The 25,035-nt window shown below is 37.5% G+C and overlaps 1 protein-coding gene across 1 annotated transcript in view; it reads left to right on the plus strand.

Annotated features, from left to right (window-relative positions):
• The window catches only part of ZSWIM5 (zinc finger SWIM-type containing 5), a 202,866-nt gene that overhangs the window by 114,581 nt on the left and 63,250 nt on the right, over positions 1-25,035 (plus strand). Inside the window, exon 2 of the mRNA XM_038558248.1 lies at positions 18,405-18,761. Coding sequence (XP_038414176.1) covers positions 18,405-18,761 — 357 coding nt within the window. The remainder of the gene's footprint in view (positions 1-18,404; positions 18,762-25,035) is intronic.

A 25,035-nucleotide genomic window follows, 5' to 3' on the forward strand; every position in this document is an offset into this window, starting at 1 on the left:
TGACACGTTGGGAGTAGGGACATGGAAGGCCATGCCAGTGAGCTTCCCATTCAGCTCAGGGATGACCTTACCTATAGCCTTGGCACCACCATTGGAAAGAGGGACGATGTTCTGGGCAGCCCCTCAGGCCGTCACACCTCAGCTAGAGGGGCCGTCAATAGTCTTCTGGGTGGCAATAATGGCATGGACAGTAGTCATGGGTCTCTCCATGATGCCAAAGTTGTCATGGATGACCTTGGCCAGAGGGACCAAGCAGTTGGTGCAGGAGGCATTGCTGATAATCTTGAAGGAGTTGTCATACTTCTCATAGTTCACACCCATCACAAACACATGGGAGCATCAGCAAAAGGAGTGGAGATGATGACCCTCTTGTCCTCACCCTTCAAATGAACCCCAGCTTTCTCCACGGTGGCGAAGACCCCAGTGGACTCCACAACATACTCAGCACCAGCATCACCCCATTTGTTGTTGGTGGGATCTTGCTCCTGGAAGATGGAGATTGATAAAGTTTCTCTTTCTCAGCCTTAACAGTGCTGTGGAATTTGCCGTGGGTGGAATCATACTGGAACATGTACACCATGTAGTTGAGGTCAATGAAGAGGTCATTGATGGTGACACTATCCACTTTGCCAGAGTTATAAGCAGGCCTGGTGTCCAGATGCCCAATATGGCCAAATCTGTTCACTCCAATCTTCATGGAGTGAACCATCCATCATGTCTCAGGGACATAGCTGGCACTGCACCAGAAGATGTGGCTGTCTGTCAAGTGGGAGGAGCAGAGAGCCTCCAGTTACATTTTATTTTCATTTTTTATTTTTTTATTTTTTTTTAAGATTTTATTTATTTATTCATGAGAGACACACACAGAGAGAGAGAAAGAGGCAGAGACACAGGCAGAGGGAGAAGCAGGCTCCATGCAGGGAGCCTGACCTGGGACTCGATCCCAGGACTCCAGGATCACACCTTGGGCTGAAGGTGGCGTTAAACCACTGGGCCACCGGGGCTGCCCTCCAGTTACATTTTAATTATAAAATCAGGAATTTTATCATTTTAGAATTTGTAATTTTATAAACATGCTTTTATAATTTTATAAACATGCTTAATTCTCTATGAATCATGGATGTGAGTATGTAAGTTAAAGATTCAGTTTAGTGTTCATTTATTCATTCACAGATCAACAAACACTAAGCTCTAATAGTATGCCATGTGTGTACCATGTGTGTGCCCTCAGTGTGCCTGAGATGAAAAGGTAAAGATGAGAAACACATGACCCTTCTTTCTAGGAGCTTACAATCTAAAAGGAAAAGACAAATATACAATCTATTAATTACACTGATGCCAAGTGCTGTAAGAGAGATACCACTGATTTAAAAATGAGAGCTCAAGGAGAAACATTTAATTCTTCAAAGAGATCAGGGATCAGGGAAGACTTTCTGGAATAGGTATCATTTGAGTGGAGAATTAAGGATAAGAAGGTGAGATGGTCACACGTGGTATGGGAACTTCATATACCCAAAGGAATAGAGGCTAATAGAACAGCATAGTTAAGAATATGCAAATAGTTTAGTGTGTTAGGAGGTGGTAGGAAGCAAGTCTAGAAAGAGGCCACATTACAAGAGTTTGAACTTTATCCTGTGATCAGTTAGGAACTATTTTTTTTAAAGATTTTATTTATTTATTCCTGAGAGACACAGAGAGAAGCAGAGACATAGACAGAGGGAGAAGCAGACTCCATGCAGGGAGCCTGACGTGGGACTCGATCCTGGGACTACAGGATCACGCCCTGAGCCAAAGACAGATGCTCAACCACTGAGCCACCCAGGCGTCCCAGTTAGGAGCTATTTGAAAAATTTTAAGCAACTCATTTCAGCAAACATTTTTATAAATGTTTATTCTATGCCATACTCTGTATTAGGTAGCAAGAATATAAAAGGAATAAGTCACTAAGTCACCGTTTACTAGGAATGACATGATTTTCTTTCTTTTTTAGAAAGGACATTCTGTTCATGTTGTTGTAGTTGGGTAGAGGCAATAAGTTGTGGAGGCAGGAAGATTAGTTCATTTAGGCAGGAGATTGTTAGGATCTTGAGCTGAGGCAGTGTTAGAAGAGTTAGGGGGAGGAGCTAGAATGGAGAGATATTCAGGAAGCAGAATCCACAGGATTTTGTGACCTCTTGAATACAGAGCAGAGGGAGGAGTTGGGATGAATCCCAGAGCCATGACTCTTGTCTGCTTCTCCCAGTCTCAACACCTGCCACTTTACCTCTTCCTGTTGGCTCTCCAGTTGCTAGCCTTCTTTCTGTTCTTTGAATATTCCATGTTACTCCATCCTTAGTACCTTTAGCCTTAGTATAACCTTTTTCTTCCTCCTACCTCAGCACCTCTGCATATATGCTTTTTTTTTTTTTTTGCTACCTAGAATACTCTTTACCACTCTTCTAGTCATTCCCCATCTTTATACCTAATTAATTCTTATTTATTCTATAAAATTTTGCTCAAAATGTTATTTCCTCAAAGAAATCCCTTGCCCTAAACAAGGTCTGGTCTTCATATTATATGCTATCCTGTCATCCTGTAACTTTTCTTTCATACCACTTACCACAATTAGAGTTAAATTACTTCTGGACTTAATCATTTAATATCTGTCTTTCCAGCTAGAATATAAATGCCATAAGGTCAGATATTATTTGATCTTTTCATGTGTTTATTCTCAGTACCTAACACATAGTAGATGTTAAATAATTACTAGTTGAATGGATGAATTGACCTTGATTTAAGATTTACTTTTTAAAAAGAGAGAGAGAGAGATTAACATCTTTATGTGTTTTGGCTCTTTGAATTTCTTATAATCTCTGAAGGAAAGACGTATGCTATAGGTTACCAAATTAAATCTGACCAGAGAGGCCAAATATTGCATATTCTCTACCATTTGTCTCTGTTAGGATTCCATATTTCTATCAGTTTGGTAATTATCATAGTAGCTGAGTATATGTAAACAAAAGATGAAAATTGGATTAGAATGATTTTGCAGTGTTAAAAAAAACTTTAAAAACTTTTAAGAAGTAATACCAAACATTACTCTGATTTTCCTAAACTAGGAAAATTAGGTTGATGTTTGAGCACATTCTAATAGAAATATAGACTACCTAGGTTCAATTCCTATCTCTGCCTCTTACTGGCTGTGTAAATTTAGGCAAGTTAATTAATTTCTCTAAGCCTCAGGTTTCTTTACCTACCAAAAAACAGAGATAATAATAGTATTAAACACACAACATTATGGTTAGAATTAAATGAAATCGTGCTTGTAGGATGTCTTAGGGTCTAGCACGTGGTAAGTACTCAAAAACTGTTAGTAATTAAAAATTATTTTCTTTTTTGACCAAAAGAAGCAATTTGGCTGTATTTAAGAAGTATATTAACTTGAAGGAATCCTTTACTAGTTTATTTTTTATAGTTTTTAAAGCACAAGATGTTTCAGAATGTAAAGTTATGGTCATTTTAATTTCTGTTATTGTGACTGTAATCATGCAATGAAGTTGGGTCAAATTGTGTAACTTTTCTGAGTCTGTTCCTCATCTGTGAAATGAGTATCTCTTAATATCTGATTCTGAGTAAAATCTCTCTCTTGTAAACAAGATTATAAACTCCATTGGCATAAATGTTAAAGCACCTTCATTTAATATGATTGAATTCAGCACTAGGGCAACAGGTAGAGTTTCATATGAAGGTGATTTTGAACTAAGCCATGAAGAACATAGGATTCCTTATTTGGGGAAGGGAAACTTTATTTATATTTTCCACAAATGGAAAACTGGTCTTTGGTACTTTCTGATTAGTCCAAGCTGGTGTCCAGCCCATGCCCTAGATTCTTCAGCCTTGATTCTGGAAAATAAAATTATTAAGTAAACAATTTCAGTCATTTCCATTTCCTCTGGGTCACTATTTGGTTTAGAAGACAGGAGAATAAGAACTCTTTTAATCCATGAGCCATTCGTGGATTGTTAACAATTCTTGTTAATCATCAGGTTCTCAGAGTTCTTGCTGCATATTTAAGCATGGCAAGCTCTAGCAAGACCACCGGCGAATAACTTGGTAGTTAGGAGCCTATGGGGCCATTTCTGCAAACTTTTTGAGACTTGCCCCATTCTACAGTTGGCAATTGGAACATGTTGAAGGCAAGGGAAATTGAGATATCAGAGCCATTGTGATATGAATGGAGAAGGGACTGTGATACAGTTTTATTCTTAAATTTCTAATCAGTGTGAAGACCAAGTGGGAAAGGTATCTCAGCCACAGAACAAAAAGTTGGAATGAAATCTCTCTTTTTCTCAAGGCAAAGCTCACTTTGTGATTTAGGGATAGTTTTGAGGGGAGTATGTAATGCTTGCAAAATGAAACAAAAACTCCTTGAAAGTATTTGGTACATTATTCAGGGCTTGCTCAGTGTTAAAGCACTTGAGGTTTTTTTGTTTTTGTTTTTGTTTCTCCTTCTGTATGAAGTGATAAGGCCACCAGGGGAACAACTGCCTGATTGTTTTCTTCAAAAAGCCAGGTCTCGTCTCCCAGACCTACCATCCCTGACTGCTTTGCACCAAAAATATATGCTGTATGAAGGAAGGAAATATTGGGAGTTTGACCATTATGGCCTTCTGGAGCCACTAGTGAAGCAAACGTATATTGATTGTTTCCCTGTGTGTGTTTGCCTATGCCTTCTCCCACCAGTCCGTCCATTATCTTAATCATTCTAAGACCACAATTGATAAAAGAGTTTTTAAAAGCCAGTAGTTCTTGGACATTTGAATATTTGATAAGCAGGATGATTTCATAATATATGCATTTTGTTTTTGTATTTTAGAAAAATGTGATTGAAGGATCATCACAAATATGATATTCTCTAAAGTAGTTGTTTTTCCCATGAATTCTAAGCAATTTTTGTGGTTGTCATTTCTGTCATTTTTTAAATTTTTTTTAATTTTTTTAAATTTTTTATTTTATTTATGAGAGTCACACAGAGAGAGAGAGAGAGAGAAGCAGAGACATAGGCAGAGGGAGAAGCAGGCTCCATGCACCGGGAGCCCGATGTGGGATTCGATCCCGGGTCTCCAGGATCGCACCCTGGGCCAAAGGCAGGCGCTAAACTGCTGCGCCACCCAGGGATCCCTGTCATTTTTTTTAAAGCCCACCATGTTCTAGATGCTGAATTTGGCACTTTACATGTTTCTTTCCTCATTTTTTTTTCTTTCTTTCCTCATTTTACAGATGAGAGTGTTAAGAGAGAAGGTGAGAGAGTCAAAATTGAAATAAAAAATAAAGCCACTCTAATGAAATAATTGATTGAGACAATGATCATCAATGACTACTAAAACTATTAGGTAGAAAGTTGACAGGGAACTTTATAATGGATGGATCAGGCTCACAACACCTGAATGCACTGATCAGTCCTAAGAGCACAAAAAGAAAAATAATGAGGCATTATGTATCTCCTGATGTGAAATATTAGAAAGTATGCAGCCCAACCTATGAAGTAATTTTACCCAAAACTCTGAATCTGGTCAAGTCACTCTAGAGCTAACTTCCTATTTTTCAGTAAATAATTGGGTGGAGGGAGTAAGAGGAGGAGAGAGACTTACAGCTTAAGAGACAAATCAGCCAAATATAATGGCTAGACTTTGTATCCTGACTTGAACAAAACCTCCTGTTTTTGTTTGTTGTTTGAGAGGCTTTTAAAAGTCACTTGTGGCAATCTGAACACTGGATATTTGATTTTAAGGAATTACTATTCATTCTAAATTCTTATTTTTTAGAAATGTATACAGAGGTATATAGCAATGAAATTATATTTCTGGGATTTACTTTAATATAATCCATTGGAGAGGATAGAGAAGGAGTTGGGAAAGGGTAAAGATTAACCAGTGTATGTCTCTGAAAATTATTAAAGCTAAGTAATAGAAACATGGGGTCTCATTACACTAAGCGCTCTCTACTTATTTGTTTGAAAATGTACAAATTAAAGAGTTAAAAAGTAAAAACTCAGAGCATACAGTGGCTATTCAGTAAATACATGCTGGATTCAGTAGAGATTTTGAGGCTTCTGCATGTTTGTTTATATCAGCAGATTATTGATGGACACGTTTATGGCAGTTAGGTTTGCAAGGGGAAAGAAACACTACACTGAACCTATTCTCAGGAGTAATTAAACTTAAAGTTACTAGGTTACAATAAGGCACGAAGTACAAATATGTGAAACTGGCTTTCAGTTTACATTCTAAGCAGTTTACATTCTAAGAGATATGAAGGAAAAAAAGAACTCAGAGCAAGGAAGCTTCCACAGAGCCACTCACAAACTTCTGCCTTTCAAATGGGCTTAGGCCTGGAGCATGACCAAAGATTTGGGCCTGGACAAATTGGCAAAGAAGAAGTCAAACTCTCCCTCTTCACCAATGACATGATATTCTACATAGAAAACCCAAAAGCCTCCACCCCAAGATTGCTAGAACTCATATAGCAATTTGGTAGTGTGGCAGGATATAAAATCAATGCCCAGAAATCAATGGCGTTTCTATACACTAACAATGAGACTAAAGAAAGAGAAATTAAGGAGTCAATCCCATTTACAATTGTACCCAAAAGCATAAGATACCTAGGAATAAACCTAACCAAAGAGGTAAAGGATCTATACCCTAATAACTATAGACACTTCTGAAAGAAATTGAGGAAGACACAAAGAGATGGAAAAATATTCCATGCTCATGGATTGGCAGAATTAATATTGTGAAAATGTCAATGTTACCCAGGGCAATTTACACTTTTAATGCAATCCCTATCAAAATACCATGGACTTTCTTCAGAGAGTTAGAACAAATTATTTTAAGATTTGTGTGGAATCAGAAAAGACCCCGAATAGTCAGGGGAATTTAAAAAAAAGAAAACCATATCTGGGGGCATCACAATGCCAGATTTCAGGTTGTACTACAAAGCTGTGGTCATCAAGACAGTGTGGAACTGGCACAAAAACAGACACATAGATCAATGGAACAGAATAGAGAACCCAGAAGTGGACCCTGAACTTTATGGTCAACTAATATTCGATAAAGGAGGAAAGACTATCCATTGGAAGAAAGACAGTCTCTTCAATAAATGGTGCTGGGAAAATTGGACATCCACATGCAGAAGAATGAAACTAGACCACTCTCTTTCACCATACACAAAGATAAACTCAAAATGGATGAAAGATCTAAATGTGAGACAAGAGTCCATCAAAATCCTAGAGGAGAACACAGGCAACACCCTTTTTGAACTCAGCCACAGCCACTTCTTGCAAGATACATCCACGAAGGCAAAAGAAACAAAAGCAAAAATGAACTATTAGGACTTCATCAAGATAAGAAACTTTTGCACAGCAAAGGATACAGTCAACAAAACTCAAAGACAACCTACAGAATGGGAGAAGATATTTGCAAATGACGTATCAGATAAAGGGCTAGTTTCCAAGATCTATAAAGAACTTATTAAACTCAACACCAAAGAAACAAACAATCCAATCATGAAATGGGCAAAAGACATGAAGAGAAATCTCACAGAGGAAGACATAGACATGGCCAACAAGCACATGAGAAAATGCTCCGCATCACTTGCCATCAGGGAAATACAAATCAAAACCACAATGAGATACCACCTCACACCAGTGAGAATGGGGAACGTTAACAAGGCAGGAAACCACAAATGTTGGAGAGGATGCGGAAAAAAGGGAACCCTCTTACACTGTTGGTGGGAATGTGAACTGGTGCAGCCACTCTGGAAAACTGTGTGGAGGTTCCTCAAAGAGTTAAAAATAGACCTGCCCTATGACTCAGCAATTGCACTGCTGGGGATTTACCCCAAAGATTCAGATGCAATGAAACGCCGGGACACCTGCACCCCGATGTTTCTAGCAGCAATGTCCACAATAGCCAAACTGTGGAAGGAGCCTCGGTGTCCATCGAAAGATGAATGGATAAAGAAGATGTGGTTTATGTATACAATGGAATATTCCTCAGCCATTAGAAACGACAAATACCCACCATTTGCTTCAACGTGCATGGAACTGGAAGGTATTATGCTGAATGAAGTAAGTCAATCGGAGAAGGACAAACAGTGTATGTTCTCATTCATTTGGGGAATATAAATAATAGTGAAAGGGAATATAAGGGAAGGGAGAAGAAATGTGTGGGAAATATCAGAAAGGGAGACAGAACATAAAGACTCCTAACTCTGGGAAACGAACTAGGGGTGGTGGAAGGGGAGGAGGGCGGGGGGTGGGGATGAATGGGTGACGGGCACTGAGGTGGGCACTTGACGGGATGAGCACTGGGTGTTATTCTGTATGTTGGTAAATTGAACACCAATAAAAAATTAATTTATTAAAAAATAAAATAAATAAATACTTAAGATGCATATCAAATAGATAGATAGATAGATGATAGATAGATAGATAGATAGATAGATAGATAGATAGATAGATAGATAAAAGATTTGGGCCTGGAGCCCAAAGATTTACCAAACTCAAATGAACATGTTCCCAAGAGTATCATGGGCTTTTATCAAAGCCTCTAGGAAGTCATGTCTGACTGCTTTTAAAAAATATTTTGTAGGGCAGCCTGAGTGGCTCGGCAGTTTAGCGCCACCTTCGGCCCAGGGCGTGATCCTGGAGTCCTGGGATCGAGTCCCACGTCAGGCTCCCTGCATGGAGCCTGCTTCTGCCTCTGCCTGTGTCTCTGCCTCTCTCTCTCTCTTTCTGTGTCTCTCATGAATAAATAAAATCTTTTTAAAAAAAGTATTTTGTAGAAAGTTTCTGAGTTGTTTAACTTTGACCTACTGTGGAGACCACTGGAATCTAAATTGATACTTAACATTTTGTCTCTAATTCCAGATTAACAAAGAGGATTCAAACCATTTCCTATGCTATAAAAACTGAATTTCTAGAATTTCATTAACCTGAAAGTTATTTTCTAATAATGTTTCTAGTTGTGTTGTTCTGTGATTTATGTAAATGTGGTATTGATTGCCATGCAACACAATATTATATACAGAGGCAGTGCAGTGTAATAGAGTATGTTGAGGGCAGCCTGGATGACTCAGCAGTTTAGCGCTGCCTTCAGCCCAGGGCCTGATCCTGGAGAACCACATCAGGCTCCCTGCATGGAGCCTGCTACTCCCTCTGCCTGTGTCTCTGCCTCTCTCTCTCTCTCTCTCTCTCTCTCTCTCTCTCCCCCTATATCTAAATAAATAAAATAAAAATAAAAAATAAAAAATAAAATAAAATCTAAAAATATAATATATAATAAAAATAAAAAATTAAATTAAATTAAAAAATAATAAATAAAATAAAATAAAAATCTAAAAAATATAGTAGTAATCAGAGTTTTCCATAACAGAATCAGTAGGATAGATGTATATACACACATACATGTGTGTATGTATGATTTATTTCAAGGAATGGGTCTACACAATTATCGGAGCTGGCAAGTCTGAAATCTGTAGGGCAGGCCAGAAGTTTGAAAATTCTTGAGCAGGATCTGATTCTGCAGTCTTGAGGCAGAATTTCTTCTTTTCCAGAAAAACCTTAATTTTATTCATAAGGCCTTTTAACTGATTGGATGAGGTCTACCCACATTATTGAGGATAATTTCCTTTATTTAAAGTCAACTGATTGTATATGTTAACCACATCTACACTACAAAATACCTCTACAGCAACACCTAGATTAGTATTTGATTGAATGATGGAGTCCTATAGCCTAATCAAATTGGCACATAAAACTTAAATCATACCTACTATGAGATTCATAAGAATTGTGAAAATTTAATGGCATTTAAAGCACTTAGAATAGAGCCTAACACATAGGAGGCACTCATGAAAGTTAGCTATTATTACATACTCTTTAAACCTCAAAAGTAACCTGGTTTAGGAAATATAATAAATTCGGTGATAGTCACTATAAAATCAATTAATATTCTCATTAGAATGAATCTTGGAGGTCTTTTAAGCCAGACTTTCATTTTAAAAACATGGATGCTGAGGTCCAATCTCTTTTTCATATAGCCAGAGTGATTTTTATTTTGATAGTGATGAACACACACAGAGCCCTGCCATAGTGGGGCTTATAGCTTAATAAGATACTCATTGTTTCTGTCCCAGATCTCATCAATAGTCTTATTCATTTTTAAGCAGGAAAGGAATTAGAGATTTGGGTTCAGAGACTGTTCTGTAGGCCAGGTGCCCCAAAACATTGAACTGATGAAGTAGAAATGTTTATACTCACCTTTTAGATTCAGAAGCTTAGAACCCAAGTTCTTCCTACATTGACATCACTATCATATTTGAAATTTTAAAGTTACTTTTTCATTTGGACCTGTCATTTCTCATAGATGTACTAAATTCTTCTGAGTAGCCTAAGTGAAATTAAGAGTGTACTTTTTTAGCAGCTGGTTTTCAATCACTGTGAAAACTTGGCCATTGGGGAAGTTCTCTCTGATGCTCTTCACACAGAGACTCATTAACAAAAATTACATAAAAGCATGAATAATAAGCTTATAGGACATTTTACAATTTTATAAACCACTTTTGAGAGAGGGCAAGTATTATTATCCCCACTTTACTGAGGAGGAAGCTAAAGCTCAGAGTTGTAAAGTCTCCTAAGACAACATAGTTAATAGCAAATGCTGACTGCCTAATCCCAGTATAATATGCTCTCTGCTCTATAACTCCACTGGCCATGTCCCATGAATATAGTTCTGGAAAAGAGCTGCTTTTCAACTCTGCAGTTCTTTTCTGTAGTTCTAAAATGAAAGCAGTCTTGGAGATATTCTCAAAACAGGCACTGGGAACAGGGTACACTACTTGGCAAGGCAGTACAGGACCTCTTCTGTATAAGGCCATTACTCTAAAGAATAGGAGACATAGCTGATTTTCCTAACACACAGAAAAAGGCACAGAGATTTAGACAAAATAAGAAGACAGAAAAATTTATCCCAAATGAAAGAACAGGATAAGGTCATGGACAAGGATCTAAGGGGAAAAAAACATAAGTAACATGCCTGATAAATAATTTAAGGTAATAATCATAAAGATACTCACTAAACTTGAGAAAAGAGTGGAGGACATCAGTAAAACCTTAACACAGAGATAAGGAATAACATAGCAGAGAGAAACGTGCTTGATGGAATGAACAGCAGGCTGGAAGAAGTAGGGGAAGGACTTAATGACCTAGAAGACAGAGTAATGGAAAGTAATCAAGCTGAATGAAGGAGAGAAAAAACAATTATCCAAAACGAGAACAATTATCCACACTTACAAACGAGAATATGATGGTGACTCCATCAAACATAAACACATTTGTATTATAGGAGAAGAAGAAGGAGAAGGACATATTATAATTAAATTAGCAAAATATAGTGATAAAAAAATGCTAAAAAGCAGCAAGATAAGGGCACCTGGGTAGCTCAATCAGTTAAGTGTCTGACTCTTGATTTTGTCTAAGTCATAGTCTCAGGGTCATGGAATCAAGCTCTGTGTCAGGCTCCATGCTCAGCATGGAGTCCACTTGTTTCTCTCCCTCTGTTCCTCCCCCTTCTCTGCCTCTCTCTCCCTCTCTCCTCTCAAATCAATAAAAATTTTAAAAATAATAATAATGAAAAACAGCAAGATAAAAGAAGACAGTTACATACAAAGGAAACCCCCACAAAGATCTCAGCAGATTTTTCAACAAAAAAACCTTCCAAACCAGAAAGGGTAGCATGATGTAGTCAAAGTGGTGAATGGGAAGAACTTACAGCTAAGAATACTCTATCCAGCAAAGCTGTCATTCAGACTAGAAGAAGAGATAAAGAGTTTCCCAGACAAACAAAAACTAAAGGAGTTCATGACCTCTAAACTAGCCCTGCAAGAAATATTAAAGGGAACTCTTTGAGTAGAAAGGAAAGATTTACAAATGACAGTATGATGGTAGGAAACACAAAAGCAGTAAAAATTAATATTTCTGTAAAAAATCAGTCAAGGAACTCACAAAAGGATGTGTATACCTAAAACCTGGGGAGGAGAAGAGTAAAGAATGGGTTCAAACTTAAATGATCATCAATTTAGTATAGACTTCAATATACGGAAGAGGTTATATGCAAACTGGTAACTATGTGTCAAAAGCCACTGATAAATATGCAAAGAATAAAGAGAAAGAAATTCATATATGTTACTGAAGAAAAACAGAAAACCATGAAACAGAGGAAGACAAGAAAGCATCAGAGAAAATCTTTAGAACAACTGCAAAACAAATAATAAAATAACAATAAATACATATCTACCAATAATTATTTTTTTAAGTAGGCTCCATTCCCATCCTGGGCCTAACAGGGAGGGGACCCTAATTCATGACCCCAAGATCAAAACCTGAGCTGAGATTAAGAGTCAGACTTAAGCTACTGAGCCACTCCCGGGCATCCCAATCAGTAATTACTTTGACTATAAATGAACTAAATGCTCCAATCAAAAGATAGAGGGTGATAGAAAGGATTAAAAAAACAAGACCCATCTATACACTGTCTACAAGAGACTCCTTTTAGACCTAAAGACACCTGCAGATTGAAAGTGAGGGGATAGAGAAATATCTATCATGCAAATGGATGTCAAAAGGAAGCCAAAGTGGCAGTATTTCTATCAGATGAAATAGACTTTAAAGCAAAGACTGTAACAAGAGTCAAAGAAGGATACCATATCATAAAAAAAAGGCAATCCAACAAGAAGATACAATTCTAAATATTTATAGACACAACATGGGAGCCCCCAAATACACAAGATAGTTAAGAACAAACATAAAAGAACTAATCAATAATAATACAATAGCAGTAGAGGACTTTAACACCACACTTAACAGCAATGGACAGATCATCTAAACAGAAATTCAGTAAGGAAACAATGGCTTTGAATGACACAGTGAACCAGATGGATTTAACAGATATATTCAGAACATTTCAGTCCAGAATAGCAGAATACACATTCTTTTCAAGTGCATATGGAACATTCTCCAGAATAGATCACATAGTAGGCCACAAAATAAGCTTCAGTAAATTCAAAAGGATCGAAGTCATACCATGCATCTTTTCTGACCACAATGCTATGAAACTAGAAGTCAACCACAAGAAAAAATTTGGAAAGACCACAAATACATGGAGGTTGAATAACATGCTGTTGAACAATGAATAGTTCAACCAGGAAATAAAAGAAGAAATTAAAAAGTACATGGAACAAATGAAAATGAAAACAACAATTCAAAACTTTTGGGACACAGCAAAAGCAGTTCTAAGAGGGAAGTTTATAGCAATACAGGCCTACCCCAGGAAGCAAGAAAAACTTCTAATAGAGAACCTAACCTTACACCTAAAAGAACTAAAAGAACAACAACAACAACAAATGAAACTAAAACCAGCCAAAGAAAAGAAAAAAATAAAGGTTAGAGCAGAAATAAATGATATAGAAACTAAAAAAACATAGAACACAGCAATGAAACCAGGAGCTGTTTCTTTGGAAAAAAAAAATCAATAAAATTGACAAACCTCTAGTCAGACTTATCAAGAAAAAGGGAAAAAACCCAAATAAATGAAAGCACAAATGAGAGAAGAGAAATAACAACAAACACCATGGAAATAAAATTGTAAGAGAATATTATGAAAAACTACCTGCCAACAAATTGGACAATCTATAAGAAATGGGTAGATTCCAGGGATCCCTGGGTGGCGCAGCGGTTTGGCGCCTGCCTTTGGCCCAGGGCGTGATCCTGGAGACCCGGGATCGAATCCCACATCGGGCTCCCGGTGCATGGAGCCTGCTTCTCCCCCTGCCTGTGTCTCTGCCTCTCTCTCTCTCTCTCTCTGTGTGACTATCATAAATAAATAAAAATTAAAAAAAAAAAGAAAAAAGAAATGGGTAGATTCCAGAACCATATAATCTAACAAAAGTGAAACAGAAGAAATAAAAAACTTGAGCAGGCTGATTACAAGCAAAGAAATTGAATTGGTAATCCGAATACTCCCAGCAAACCAAAGTCCAGGACTAGATGGCTTCACAGGTGAATTCTATAAAACATTTAAGGAGTACCAGGGTGGCTCAGTCAGTTAAGCGTCTGGCTTCAGCTCAGGTCATGATCCTAGGGTCCTGGGATCTAGCCCCACATTGGTAGCTGTGGTCAGCAGGGAGTCTACTTCTCCCTTTCCCTCTGCCCCTCCCCCTTGTTATCTCTTTCTCAAAATAAATAAATAAAATCTTTTTTAAAAGGTAAAAAGCATTTAAAGAAGAGCTAATGCCTATTCTTCTCAAACTATTCCAAAAAATAGATAAGGAAGGAAAACTTCCAAATTTATTCTGTGAGGCCAGCATTATCCTGATACCAAAACCTGACTAAGACACCACTAGAAAAGAGAACTACAGGGCAATGTATCTGATGAACATAGATGGAAAAATCCTCAAGAAAATACTAGCAAACTAAATCAAACAATACATTAAAGAAATCATTCACCACAATTCAGTGGGATTTCCTCCTAGGTTGCAAGGATGGTTCAATATTCACAAATCAATCAATGTGATACATTATATTAAGAGAAAGAATAAAAACCATATGACCATTTCAACAGATGCAGTAAAGACATTTGACAAAGTACAACATCCATTTGTGATAAAGCTCTCAACAAAGTAAGTTTAGAGGGAACATACCTCAACATTTGAATAACCCATAGCTAACATCATCCTCAGTGGGGAAAAACTGAGAGCCTTTCCCCTAAGATCAGCAACAAGATAAGGATGTTCACTCTCACCATTACTATTTAACATAGTACTGGAAGTCTTAGCCTCAGCAGTCAGACAACAAAAAGAAATAAAAGGCATCCAAATCAGCAAGGAAGAAGTCAGATATTCACTATTTGCAGACAACATGATATTCCCCATAGAAAACCCAAAAGATTCTACCACAAAATTGCTAGAATTCATACGTGAATTCAGCAAAGTTGCAGGATATAAAATCAATATGCAGAAATCTGTTGCATTTCTATATACACATAATGAAGCAGTAGGAAAAGAAATCAAGTTATTGATCCCATTTACAACTGCATCAAAAACCATAAGATATCTAGGAATAACCTTAACCAAAGAAGTAAAACATCTGTACTCTGAAAACTATGGAACACTTAGGAAAGCAGTTGAAGACACACACAAAAATGAACAAACATTCCATGCTCATGGATCGGAAGAAAAAACATTGTCAAAATGTCTATACTACCCAAAGGAATCTACACATTTAATGCAAACCCTATCAAAATACCACCAGTAGGGATCCCTGGGTGGCGCAGCGGTTTGGCGCCTGCCTTTGGCCCAGGGCGCGATCCTGGAGTCCCGGGATCGAATCCCACGTCGGGCTCCCGGTGCATGGAGCCTGCTTCTGTCTCTGCCTCTCTCTCTCTCTCTCTCTCTCTGTGTGTGTGTGACTATCATAAATAAATAAAAATTAAAAAAAAAATACCACCAGTATTTTTCACAGAGATACAACAGACAATCCTAAAATTTGTGTAGAACCACATAAGACCCTGATAGCTAAGCAGTCCTGAAAAAGAAAAGAAAATCTGGAAGCATCATGATTTTGGACTTCAAGCAATGTTACAAAACTGTAGTCATCAAGACAGTATTGTACTGGCACAAAAACAGACACATAGATCAATGGAACAAAAAAGAAAACCCAGAAATGGGCCCTCAATTATATGGTAACTAATCTTTGACAAAGCAGGAAAGAATACCCAATGGGGAAAAAAAATACAGTCTCCTCAACAAATTGTGTTGGGAAAACTGGAGAGCAATATGAAGAAGAATGAAACTGGACCACTTTCTTTAACTATACACAAAAATAAATTCAAAATGGATGAAAGGGCCAAATGTGAGTCAGGAAACTGTCAACATCCTAGAGAACACAGGCAGCAACCTCTTTGACCATGGCCATAGCAACTTCTTACTAGACATGTCTCTGGAGGTAAGGGAAACAAAAGCAAAAATGAACTATTGGGACTTCATCAAGATAAAAAAAAAAAGATAAAAAGCTGCACAGCAAAGGAAACAATCAGCAAAACTATAAGGCAGCCTATGGAATGGGAGAAGATATTTGCAAATGATGTATCTGAAGAAGGATTAGTATCTAAAATCTATAAGGAACTTACCAAGCTCAACATCCAAAAAAGAATCCAGTTTAAAAAATCTTCAGAAGGGATCCCTGGGTGGCGCAGCGGTTTGGCGCCTGCCTTTGGCCCAGGGCGCGATCCTGGAGACCCGGGATCGAATCCCACGTTGGGCTCCCGGTGCATGGAGCCTGCTTCTCCCTCTGCCTGTGTCTCTGCCTCTCTTTCTCTCTGTGACTATCATAAATAAATTTAAAATTTTTTTTAAAAAATCTTCAGAAGATATGAATAGACATTTTTCCAAACATCATACAGGTGGCTAACAGACAAAAAAATTTTCAGCATTATTCATCATCAGGAAAATACAAATGAAAACCACAATGAGATAACACTTCACACCTATTAGAGTGGCTAAAATTAACAATACAAGAAACAACAGGTGTTGGTGAGGATGGAAAGAAAGAGGAACCCTCTTGAACTGTTGGTGGAAATGCAAACTGGTGTAGCCATTCTGAAAACAATATGGAGGGTGACCCTGGTGGCGCAGCGGTTTAGTGCTACCTGCAGCCTGAGGTGTGATCCTGGAGACCTGGGATCGAGTCCCACATCAGGCTCCCTGCAGGGAGTCTGCTTCTCCCTCTGCCTGTGTCTCCGCCTCTCTCTCTCTCTCTCTCTCTTTCTCTGTGTGTCTCATGAATAAATAAATAAAATCTTTTTAAAAAATAAATAAAAAATAAAAACAATATGGAGGTTCCTTAATGAGTTAAAAATAGCACTGCCGTACAACCCAGCAATTGCACTACTAGGTATTTATCCAAAGGATACAAATCGGGATTTGAAGGGGCACATGCACCCCAATAGCAACAATGTCCACAATAGCCAAACTATGGAAAGAGCCCAAATGTCTATCAATAGATGAATGGATAAAGAAGATGTGATACACACACACACACACACACACACACACACACACAGAGTGGATTTACTCAACCTCAAAAAGAATGAAATCTTGCCATTTGCAATGATGTGGATGGAACTAGAGAGTGTTATGCTAAGTTAAAATACGTCACTCAGAGAAAGACAAATACCATATGATTTCACTCATATGTGGAATTTAAGAAACAAAACAGATGACGATATGAGAAGGGAAGATTAAAAAAAGAGAAACACGATAAGACACTCTTAATGATAGAGAACGAAGTGAGGATTGATGGAAGGAGGTGGGTAGGGAATGGGCTAGGTGGGTGATGGGTAATTAAGGAGGGCACTTGTTATGATGAGCACTGGGTGTTTTTTGTAAATCCTATTCCTGAAACCAATATTGCGCTGTATGTTAACTAGAATTTAAATAAACATTTGAAAAGAAAAACATTTTTAAAAATAAAGAATATAATACCAACTTCATATTATGATAAATTATTAAAACCACTCAATACAGTTCTGCTACATGATAGGTGCTTTACAAATATTTGATATTCTTTTCCTTTTTCTGCTAATATCCCTAAGCCTAGGGGTCTTCTGATACTTAAGGTCTCATTAAACTTTGATTTGAATGACTGAATTATTCCTACATTTCAAAACTATCAGTGCCATGTGCTAGTGAGTAGAGGGGTAACACTGCATAGTGTCATTGCACTAAGCTGTGCTTTCTGTATTTTATGAGGTTTCTTGCCTTTTAGGTATTCCACATGGCCACCATTTTGAAATTGTATGTTTTGAGGAAGAAGTGTCCATATTCTCCATGGCCTTTTCTTGTCCTTGTCATGGCGTTTTTTTTTTTGTTTCTCTTGCATTTATAGCACTTACCTTAATCTAGATTGTACTGATGTTGTTTGAAGACTTGTCTTTGCCCCCAAAGAGCTTAAAATCTACCTTAGAGGTTCTAACTTATTTGGGGTTTGTTTTTAACCTTTTGAGACTATAATGAAAGCTTTGAACCATTACCCCTTCCCCTGAGCAAATGTACATATGTACATATATACAAATAAGAGTTTTCATAATTAGTTCAGGAGGTTGGTGGACTCCAGTGTAAGGACTCTTTTTCTCAATATTGTATTCCTTAAGAGCTATATCTTCATTTCATTGACCTTTTATTATGGTAGAGCCTACTACATAGATAGAAGATACTCAGTAAAAAAGTTTCTGAATTAATTGAAATGCAAAATGAAAATCTTCAAGTTTCCTACTACAGAATCTCTAATCACACTTTCTTTGTTTCCTTAGGCTTCCATCTCAGTGGCACAGTAACTGAGGCAGCTACTACTTCTGAACCAGCAGTGACTTACAAAGTTGCAATCAGTTTTGATAGATGCAAAATCACTTCAGTGACATGTGGCTGTGGGAACAAAGACATATTCTACTGTGCTCATGTGGTAGCACTCTCACTCTACAGGATCCGTAAACCAGACCAAGTCAAATTGCGTCTTCCTATCTCAGAAACCCTTTTCCAGATGAATAGGGACCAGTTACAAAAGTTTATTCAATATTTAATTACGGCACACCACACTGAAGTTCTTCCTACTGCACAGAAACTGGCAGATGAGATTCTTTCCTCCAACTCAGAAATCAACCAAGTGAATGGTAATTATACAACATTTTTATTGCTAAAAACCTACTTTGTTGCTTTTTTGCATATTTAGAGGTTGAAATTTGCAGGAGGGGGGATATTTTTGCAATTGCAATCATTTATTTTTAATGAATCCATTCTATCCAAACAACTATTTAACTCTTAGTTTCTTTCTTTCTTTTTTTTTTTTTTAAGATTTTATTTATTCATGAGAGACACACAGAGAGAGGCAGAGACACAGGCAGAGGGAGAAGCAGGCTCCATGCAGGTAGCCTGATGCGGGATTTGATCCTGAGACTCCAGGATCATGCCCTGGGCCAAAGGCAGGAGCCAAACCACTGAGCCACCCAGGGATCCCCTAACTCTTAGTTTCTTAAAGCAGTCCAATTGTCTGCCTTATAAAGGTTTTGGCAAAAAAAAGGACAGAGAATGTTAGAGTTATATATTGATCTAGTTTATGGACTTTATTCGTCCATATAATCCTGTCCCCAGGAGCCTGGAATATTCAGGAGTGAGAGAAAGCCTAAAATAATTTGTGTCATTTGATGAAATTAGATGGATATGACAATTCTCTTAACATTTTAGAATCCCACATAACATGAGGTTATTTTATTTTTTTATTTTTAAAAATTTTTTAAATTTATTTATGATAGTCACACAGAGAGAGAGAGAGAGAGGGGCAGAGACACAGGCAGAGGGAGAAGCAGGCTCCATGCACCGGGAGCCCGACATGGGATTCGATCCTGGGTCTCCAGGATCACGCCCTGGGCCAAAGGCAGGCGCCAAACCGCTGCGCCACCCAGGGATCCCACATGAAGGTTATTTTAAATAGCATCTGTTAACATTGTGCTTATGTGCTATGTGTGATGGAAGAGTACATGGATGGAGAAAGATATGCTCACTTATTTGTTCAACAAGTATATATTTGAGTACCTGCTTTGTGCAAGCAGTAGTGCTGATTGTTGCAGGCATAAAACAGACATGCTTCCTGCCTTCAAGTGGCTTAAAAATCTAGTAGAAAAGATAGCTAAGTTTGAAACAAATGCTTTTTTTTTTATTTTAATGAAGCCAGGTTGTAAAGGAAACTAATCATAGGAAAATTATCATAGGAAACTAAAGGATAAGGGATCCCTGGGTGGCTCAGTGGATCTAAACCGCTGCGCCACCCAGGGATCCCTCAATGTAATTTTAAAAGCAGTGTGTGTATATGCGTATATGTACATGTGTACACAAAGACTGGAAGGAAATAAGCCATAATATGAACAATAGTGATCTATGACTGGTAGCATTATAGGTGGATTTTATTTTCTTTGTGCTTTTATATTTTACACAATAGCATGTATTATTTTTATAATTTAAAAAAGGATGTTTAACAATGAAAGAAAAATTGGTTCCACAGGCTTAATAGTTTCCTCAGGACAGGTCTCTTTTTTACAGCCTCAATGCTAACTAACTTAGAGCCTCAATCCACATGATGATTTGTTCCATAATTATTTATAAAAGACATCCTTTCTATTTTATTTTTATCTTCACTTGTTACCATTTCTCATACAATCCTGTGGAAAATTTCACACTATAACATTAATGTGTCATTTGCACCGACTGGGTACACTTTACCACTACTGAAGATAATTAGTTTCATACTCATCTCTTTTTATTTTCATAAAAATAATCTAACATGAACATATATAGAAACATTTTTCTCTCTTTTTTTAACCAAAGGACTTTTTTTAAGGATTTTGCCTGGGAGTTAGTGAGAGACAGCCCACAGCTGGAGAGACTATGAACTACAGACCTGGTTTATCTAATTAAAATTATCCGTGTTCTTGTTCATTCATTCCTACATGCTCTACCCTCCTCTACAATCTGACCTTTAATCTTGACATTTCTTACAGATTAATCTTTTCTCCTGTTCTTATTCTACATGATCTCTTTAGGAAATCTCAGCTACATCCTTGACTTGAAATGTCATCTTGTACTATGACTCACAGATTATTTCTCCTGTATCCAGCTGACTATTCCGTATCACAGAGACATCCCCGGATCAACATATCCAGATGTGAATTTATCTTTCTCCCCAAACTTGTTCAATAAATAGCATCACCATTTACCCACTGGATCATGATAGAAATCTTATAGTCATCCCTTATACTTTTTCATTTATAACCCATAGGCATTTGATTACAAGACCTGTTAATTTTACCTCTAAAATATATTTCATTTTTCACTTCTCACTTTTGATACAACCATCACCCTAAATCAAACTACTATAATCTCTCACCTAGATTGCTACTGTACAGTTCTAACTTATCTTTCCATTTCCACTATTGCTCCCTTCTAGTCCATTCTCCACACAGTGATCCAAAGTAACTTTTCTATATCTACAGATTTTGTCATGGATAAAGTCCAAATTTCACATGGCCTACAAAACCTTACATGGTCTGGCTTTTGCTTACATTTTCACGTGACTCTTCCCTCTTCCTGAAATACTTTTCCTGTCCTCTCTACCCCTTATTATAAATGTACTTACTACAATAATTTGTGACTTTATGCTTTTTTGAGCAAAAAGTACACACAGTATATCCTCCACTCTTTTCTAGGCCAACTCCTAATTCATTCCTCAGGGTGTTCGCTTATATGCCACTTTCTCAGGGAAAATTTTGACCTTTCTTCCCACACAAATTTGTTTATGTGTAATTATTTGTTTAATGCCCCTTTCCCCAACTAATCTATCAGCTCCACAAGGATAAGAACTGTATCTGCTTTGTTGACACTATATATCCAGTATTTGGCACAGGTCCTGCACATAGTAGGCTCTCAATTAATATTGGTTGAGTAAATGAATATGTCTTAGAAAATCCTTCTTGAGGCCTCTTGCCAATTCATGCTCTCCCAGATGACTTTAATTCCTTCAACAGTCATACCAACTCCTTATAATAATGTTATCTGGATGCCTCAAATACTGACTCACTCCTTTTTTTTTTTTTTTTTTTTTTTTCTGCAACCATCCATTTTGGCAGCTCCATTTCTCATCTCCTGGGTTCATTGTAGATCAGCAAACATTTACATAGTTTACCTTCCTTTCTTTCCTATCAAATAAACAAATCCTTATGAAGTTCTGGTTGAAATTTTACTGTTAGTAACTTCAAGGCTTTGCCTTATCCTAGCCCTATCCCAGCAGTTTTCTATAGTCTGTACACTGCATATTTATAAACTGTGCCTTATTTCTTCCAGAGCTGCTGCCACTAGCACCACCTGGGCCCAGAAGATTCTTCAGTTTTCTCCATACCCCTTTGAGCTTTTAGAGGGAGTATCACTCCACATTTCTAGTCAGTTAATTAAGGCCATCTCCCCTGGGAGAGGACTGGGTCCTGTTCCTGCTTTTTTGTATCCTAATTGAATCACCCAAAGGTCAGAATTGGTATTCAGACCATTTCTGGTTTTTGGAACACCGTTTCTATCCTCCCTCATCCCCATCCTTGGTAACAAGATACTCAGAAGCCCAGGCTTGGTTCATACCTAGTATACCTCATTTTATCTCAGTTCTGTCTTTATAGAGCTACTGAAAACTAGAATCATTAGAGATGAAACTCTATAATTTGCATTTTTAACACAAACCCCAGGTGATTATTCTGTATATTAACATTTAAGAATCACTGTACTGGTGAGAACTCTATTATCCCCACTAAGGAGAAAATGCCTTATTTTGACTAATCTTATATTCTATGTAGTGGAATAGGCCAAAAAAGGATTTGACTATTCAAACACACCATCCAGCTTTACTAAGTTCAGGGCCCTGAAACTAGCTGGTGGCTCTTCATGCTCAGGCCTATGAGACTAGAGGTTCAAGTGTAGTGTTGTAGTGAAAAACAGACTTTGAAGAGAGACCAACATATAGATATTGGCTCATGTACTTTCCATTTGTTATATTACTTACTTGTATAAGCTTTAGTTTTACCATTTTAAAGTTAGGATAATAATACTACCTTATAGAGTTATGAGTTCATTGGAATTTACTTACCAAATAATCACTGAGCACCTACTGTGTGCCAGGTACTGTTCTACACATTGCAAATATACCAGCAAACAAGATCATATATGCCCTCAAGGACAGTATGTTCTAGTGAGGATATGTATAAAGAGTGCTTAGACTCTGGCATGTAGGAAGCACTAAAGAAATGGCTCTTCTTTGACAGTTTAGGGATACAAAAGAAGTATAGGATATATTATTTGCCCACCTGGAGTTTAAATCTGGATGGCCAGTGAGACATCTTTTTGTTCATTCTATGAATATTAACTTAGTGCTGTAATCAGCCAGGCACTGTGAGGTACAAAACTAAACACCCTTTAAAAACTTCAGTTTGGGGAATATATGAGAAATGCACAATTCTGATATAGAACAAAATGCAACAGGTCTTTAGGAAAAGTAATAATAAAATGCTAAGAGTATTACTCCTTTTATATGTATTTGAGCATAAAATAGACATACTTTTGACAGGTGGAAACGGGTTTTATGGCTAATTCAATGAGAGGATAAAAAGAACCTCTCCTGCTAAATGAACTAAGTAGCACATAAAGCATGTTGGCCTTTCTGTATACTTATTTTATGGTTTCCATTGCTCATTGCAGCCCTGACTAGAGCTGAGGCAATACTGACAGTAAGAAGTATTATTTGTTTGGCCAAAGAACAGGTTGTAGGAGGGGGAAAGAAATAAAGGAAAAAGCAGAAGTAAAGTCCTAAGGAAATGTGATTGACTAAGTAAAGTCATAAGGAAATGTGATTGACTTCTGGGAGCACTAAGTTTCTAGATGAAACAGCATAAATATAGGGTACACAAAGCTAGAATTGAAAGATAAGGCCAGAGCATGGAGAGCCTTGAATGCCAAGCTTAAGGCTTTTGGACTTAATATGATAAAAATGGTGCATCTCATTGAAGATTTCTGAGTGGGAAAGTGACATAATCAGAACTGTGTCTAGAAAAATACATTTGAAGAAAAGTAGCATATAAGTAGATAACCATAAATTGGACAGTCAAATGTATTAATTAGTACTTGTAAAATAACTGAACTGTGAACCCACCTGATTTCGTGGAGAATCAGATGCACTAAAAAAGCTCAGCAAAAGAGCAGATTTTCTATGTAGACTTGAATTTCATTTAAACAGGACTTTGATACAGGAAGACAAAAGAAAAAGTAGACTGATGAAACATGACATGAATTTATAATCTATTGCATGTGACCACACCTGTAGAGTGTTTGATTTATACCCTTGTATCACTTGAAGGCAGATTTCTAAAAACTTAACACAGGATTCTGGCTTTGAAAAAGTGAGAGAAGGGGATCCCTGGGTGGCTCGGCAGTTTAGCGCCGCCTTCGGCCCAGGGTATGATCCTGGAGACCTGGGATCGAGTCCTGTGTCAGGCTTCCTGCATGGAGCCTGCTTCTCCCTCTGCCTGTGTCTCTACCTCTCTCTCTCTCTCTCTCTCTCTCTCTCTCTCTCGAATAAATAAATAAATAAAATCTTTAAAAAAGAAAAAGTGAGAGAAGATAGAGTTTTCATTCCATAAATATTTCCTAGGTGCCTGTCTCATTACCATCCCTGTGCTATTGGTGATTCAACTGTGAGCAAGCAGTTAACAGGGCACTAAGGGAGAGGGATGGGTAAATAACTAAAACTGTTTTCAGGTGTTGCAGTGAGTCCAGAAATGAAAGATATTTTTGAGTATAAATTTATAAAATTTTGTCACTTTGTATCAAGTTTCTAGAAATTTAGAAGTGTTGACTGCCAAGAAGCTACAATTTTGTAATGAACTTTAAAAACAGAATTTTTTTTTTTTAAATTAAGGGTCTTGAGGCGGGTTTTCTTTTTTTTTTAATAATTTTTATTTATTTATGATAGTCAGAGAGAGAGAGAGAGAGAGAGAGAGGCAGAGACACAGACAGAGGGAGAAGCAGGCTCCATGCACCGGGAGCCCGACTGTGGGATTCGATCCCGGGTCTCCAGGATCGCGCCCTGGGCCAAAGGCAGGCGCTAAACCGCTGCGCCACCCAGGGATCCCTAAAAACAGAATTTTTTAACCTGTATTTTCAGGTTTATTTGAACTTCATAGAAGGGCAAAAGGAAAAAAAAATAAATGTCACCCTCCTAGGAAAAAAAATACATCACTATTTTCATGTTTGGGCATTTCGTTCTGGGATTTTTTCCCCCTAGAATGGTATTTGAAGACCTTGGAAGGGGATATGACGGAGACATCAGTGCATGTGAAACTAGCATTGGCCCTCTTATAT

The sequence above is a fragment of the Canis lupus genome, chromosome 15 (assembly GCF_011100685.1).
Source record: "Canis lupus familiaris isolate Mischka breed German Shepherd chromosome 15, alternate assembly UU_Cfam_GSD_1.0, whole genome shotgun sequence".
NCBI classification, from domain to species: Eukaryota; Metazoa; Chordata; class Mammalia; order Carnivora; family Canidae; genus Canis; species Canis lupus.